Genomic DNA, 4,361 nt, shown 5'->3' on the forward strand with positions numbered 1-4,361 from the left:
GATCATGCAGTTATTGATTATCCCAAGGAAACAGAAGAAGCTTAAGAAGTGATTACATCAAATGTCTGCTTTGATGATGGATGCTGATCTCCACAGAATTCTTTGTTTCTGTCTCTCTATCTCTCTGTCTCTCCCAAACACACACACACACACACACAGAGAGAGAGAGAGAGAGAGAGAGAGAGAGAGAGAGAGAGAGAGAGAGAGAGAGAGAAAGAAGGGTGAGGAAGAGAGAGAATACAGATGATGCAGAAAAGTGTACTCATTTCTCTGTTTTAAACTTAGAACCTCAGACAATATAATGAGAGGATAATGGGGTCTGGAAACCATTCAATGGTAATCGAGTTCATTTTGGGTGGACTCTCAAGCAAACCAGAGCTGCAGCTGCCCCTGTTCCTCCTCTTCCTTGGAATCTACCTGCTCACAGTGCTGGGGAACCTGGGAATGATCATCCTGATCCTGCTCAGTTCCCACCTGCACACCCCCATGTACTTCTTCCTCAGCAGTCTGTCCTTCATTGACCTCTGCCATTCTACTGTCATTACCCCCAAAATGCTGGTGAACTTTGTGACAGAGAAGAATGTCATCTCCTACACTGAATGCATGACTCAGCTCTACTGCTTCCTTGTTTTTGCTATTGCAGAGTGTCATATGCTGGCTGCAATGGCATATGATCGCTATGTTGCCATCTGTAATCCTTTACTTTACAATGTAGTCATGTCTCATCATCTTTGCTTCTGGCTCACAGTGGGAGTTTATACTTTGGGTATTGTTGGGTCATCAGTTCACACAGGCTTTATGTTAAAGTTAGTTTTTTGCAAGACCAATGTGATAAACCATTATTTTTGTGACCTTTTTCCACTCTTGGAGCTATCATGTTCCAGTATATACATCAATGAACTATTGGTTCTTTTCTTGAGTGCACTAAATATCCTGACACCTGCCTTGACCATCCTTATGTCCTACATCTTCATCATTGCCAGCATCCTGCGCATTCGTTCCACTGAGGGCAGGTCCAAAGCCTTCAGCACCTGTAGCTCCCACATCTCTGCTGTTGCTATCTTCTTTGGTTCTGCTGCATTCATGTACTTACAGCCATCATCAGTCAGCTCAATGGAACAAGGGAAAGTGTCCTCTGTGTTTTATACTACTGTTGTTCCCATGCTGAACCCATTGATCTACAGCCTGAGAAATAAAGATGTCAAATCAGCTATGAAGAAAATTCTTAACAGGTGAACATGGAAGACTCATGAGTGGAACTGCCATATTAGAAACAAATGTTTATTTTGCCTGTGTGTGATTTGTTAGCCCTACTTCATTAATTTTTAGAGTATCAATGATGCTTTCCTGTGTTAACCCTTCTTCACAATTCTCATCATTTATATCATCTTTGCATCCATGCTGCAATGTCCGAAAAGTATATAGAATGAAAAATTTTGAGGCTTACAGAGCCCTACTTCTATTTTAAAATTATAATGCCAATGATGATAGTGATGAAGCCTAATATGAGAATGAGGATAATGATGATAGTCATAATATTTATCTTTGAGATTTTAAAAAATATATAATGTGCACCCACAACTTTAAATGAATAGCTTACGTAATAATACCAGTACCTATCAGAGAAAATCTTAGTATTATTCACATATTTACAAATGAAAAAATGTGTGCTCATAGCCTTGACAATAAGAGGGGATTAAGCAGATGCAGTTTGGATGTTAGGCTATGATACTACTCAAAATGATTTTTGGTCTGGGTAATTGTAAATAGAAATAAAGCCTTGTGTTTGGCTGAATTCACTGATCTATAGTATTTAAAAACCTGCTTCAGTGTTGCCTAAAATTATAGAAATAATATTATTGTTAACTAAAAATGATAATTAAAAGAAGATGTTGCAAACCTGTTAGTGACTATTGTATTATTTGAATAATCCATTGCATATTGGTACATATGTCAACATTGTGTCTCACTTGGGGTTCTACTTTCAATATTTTGTTTTCCTATGAAATTTGATGCCATTTGCTATGTGGACTGTTGAGTCATTTATATCTTTGAGGGGTATATTAGAATAAATAATAAAATCACATGGGACAGTTAATCCCAAATCCATTCAGCTGGCCTGTCTTTTGCTACCAACTGATATAAAATTAAGTGAATTCTCAACCAGAATGATAATCCCATCATCCAAGTGGAAATTCTAAATTCCTTTACTATATGCACTCAACAATAGCATAAATCAGAGCAGGATAATAGCTGAAATATCTAGCTTGAAATCTATACCTTACTTTGGTAGCTTAATCAGAACTTTAACATTTGATCTACAGATATAGTTATATGCTGTGCTTGTGCGAGTCAACAATCCTCTGCTTTGCCCTTTGCTCTTCCGTGCTGTGCTTGTCTGTTTATTATCTAGCTGCACTAAAAATTAATTGATGCATTATGACTCAGTCAATCCACATGGTTATATCCATGCCTCTAGGAACGTCTTACCAGTTTAAGTACACAACTATTATCTCCACTTCTGGAAAATGGGATGCTATCTTTTAAGATGAATATCTAAAGCTGTATAAAAATTAAAGTGTGATTAAGCTCTATAAAGTTTAGCTGTCAAAAATTCCCTGGGGATTTTCAAGATAATGGGGACATTCTTACTGATTATGTACAAAAATACTAAAGGCTTAATCCAGAGTCATTCTGTGACAATCCCAGAAAAAGGGTAACATGATTTTTATATTCTTCTATCAGCAACCAAGACCCTGATACAATGTTCATTTTTTAATATTTTCATTCATGTGTAATGGGGGTGCAGAAATACATACTAGATATACTTTATTGTGGGTTGAATTTAGTAAAAATCAAGAGGGGATTTATTAGATAGTTATCTGATTCAACAAATACCATCTGTACACTGGAGAAGTAATACATAAATTAAAAAAACAGTACTCCTTCCAAGAATCTGAATGTCTCAGTGGTCACAATCCAGCAGAGGGCCTGACAGCTCCCTGGAGACTTGGAATAGATGAGAGTAGCAGCAATAGACATAATCAGGAAGAAAAGCAGCTAAAAGTTTCCTGCTGCCTTCCAATTACTTTTTCACCTGGAACAGCACCTTTGAATTGTGCCTCCCATTTCCAGAAGGGGTCTTTTCTCTCCCTTCTATTACTGTCAACAGTGTAAATCATCTCTGGAAATGGACTGCATACACTCCCAGGAGCATGCATAACCATTCCTAGAACTCTCATAATCTAGTTAAGTTTTAAAAAATTAACCATTGCAGGTTAGTATGATTACTTTGACTATGTCAGGTAGTGCAATCTACTTTATCTGTGTGTGTTCTTCACAGGCTGCTCACCATACAAACAGTTATTTGATAATGACTTTAGTTGAAAAGAAGATGGGTGAATGCCCCATAGCTCTACAAGACTGTTTGAAAGAAGCTCTCCAATTCATAGCCTCTTTTTATACATACATATGTATGTACACACATACATAGACATCCTCTTTGTATACATATAAGTTGTTGAGTCTATATGTTATTTGAACTTTATAGCTCTCATATTATAATGATCACCCTTCTTTTCACTCTGACCCTAAATATTATTTAAATGCATCTTGAAATCTTCTAACTCTATTGTTGCTTCTCAGCTATCAATTTAGAACCCATCAGCTGTCACTATCATCAATCAACTCTCAAGATGAATTTTCCTTAGGTAGTCAGTCTTAAAAGTCCTTAAATAAGCTGAGCGTTGGTAGTGCACCCCTTTAATCCCAGCACTTGGGAGGCAGAGGCAGGCAGATCTCTGTGAGTTTGAGGCCAGCCTGGTCACCAGAGCGAGTGCCAGAATAGGCTCCAAAGCTACACAGAGAAACCCTGTCTCGAAAAAGCAAAAAAAAAAGTCCTTAAATAACTAATTTAATTTTTGTTATATTTATTATTTGGGGGGTGGCCACATATGTGCCAAAATGAGCATGTCTAGTACAGTTGAGGTTCAGAAGTGTTGAGTTCCTTGTTACTGAAGTCACCGACATTGGTAAGTTGATATATGGATGGTGGGAACTGAACTCAGATCCCCTGAAAGAACAGAGGAAGCTCTTCATCACTGAGTCATTTCTCCAGCCCTTAAAACAGCTAGTTAACACAGTCATTAAATGAGAATTCTTATGGGAGATGTATTTTTTACATATGTTTCTCTCATTGGTTGATGAATAAAACACTGTGTGACTAGTGGCCAGGCCGGAAGGATAGGTGGGGCTACCAGACGAGGAGAATTCTGGGAGGTGTAGGCAGGAGGGGTCGAGATGTGAACCCTGGAGTAAGGACTTGAGTCAGGCATTCTCTGGTAAGATAAGCCCATGTAGAA

General features: G+C 38.0%; 1 protein-coding gene across 1 annotated transcript; it reads left to right on the forward strand.

The window, feature by feature from the left end:
• The first annotated feature begins 300 nt into the window (after positions 1–300).
• On the forward strand, positions 301–1,236 carry LOC100769733. The gene has a single exon (XM_027412294.1). The coding sequence runs from the start codon at positions 313–315 to the stop codon at positions 1,234–1,236; it is 924 nt and encodes a 307-aa protein (XP_027268095.1). The 5' UTR covers positions 301–312.
• Positions 1,237–4,361: the final 3,125 nt, after the last annotated feature.

This window comes from Cricetulus griseus, chromosome 4 (genome assembly GCF_003668045.3).
Source record: "Cricetulus griseus strain 17A/GY chromosome 4, alternate assembly CriGri-PICRH-1.0, whole genome shotgun sequence".
NCBI lineage: Eukaryota > Metazoa > Chordata > Mammalia > Rodentia > Cricetidae > Cricetulus > Cricetulus griseus.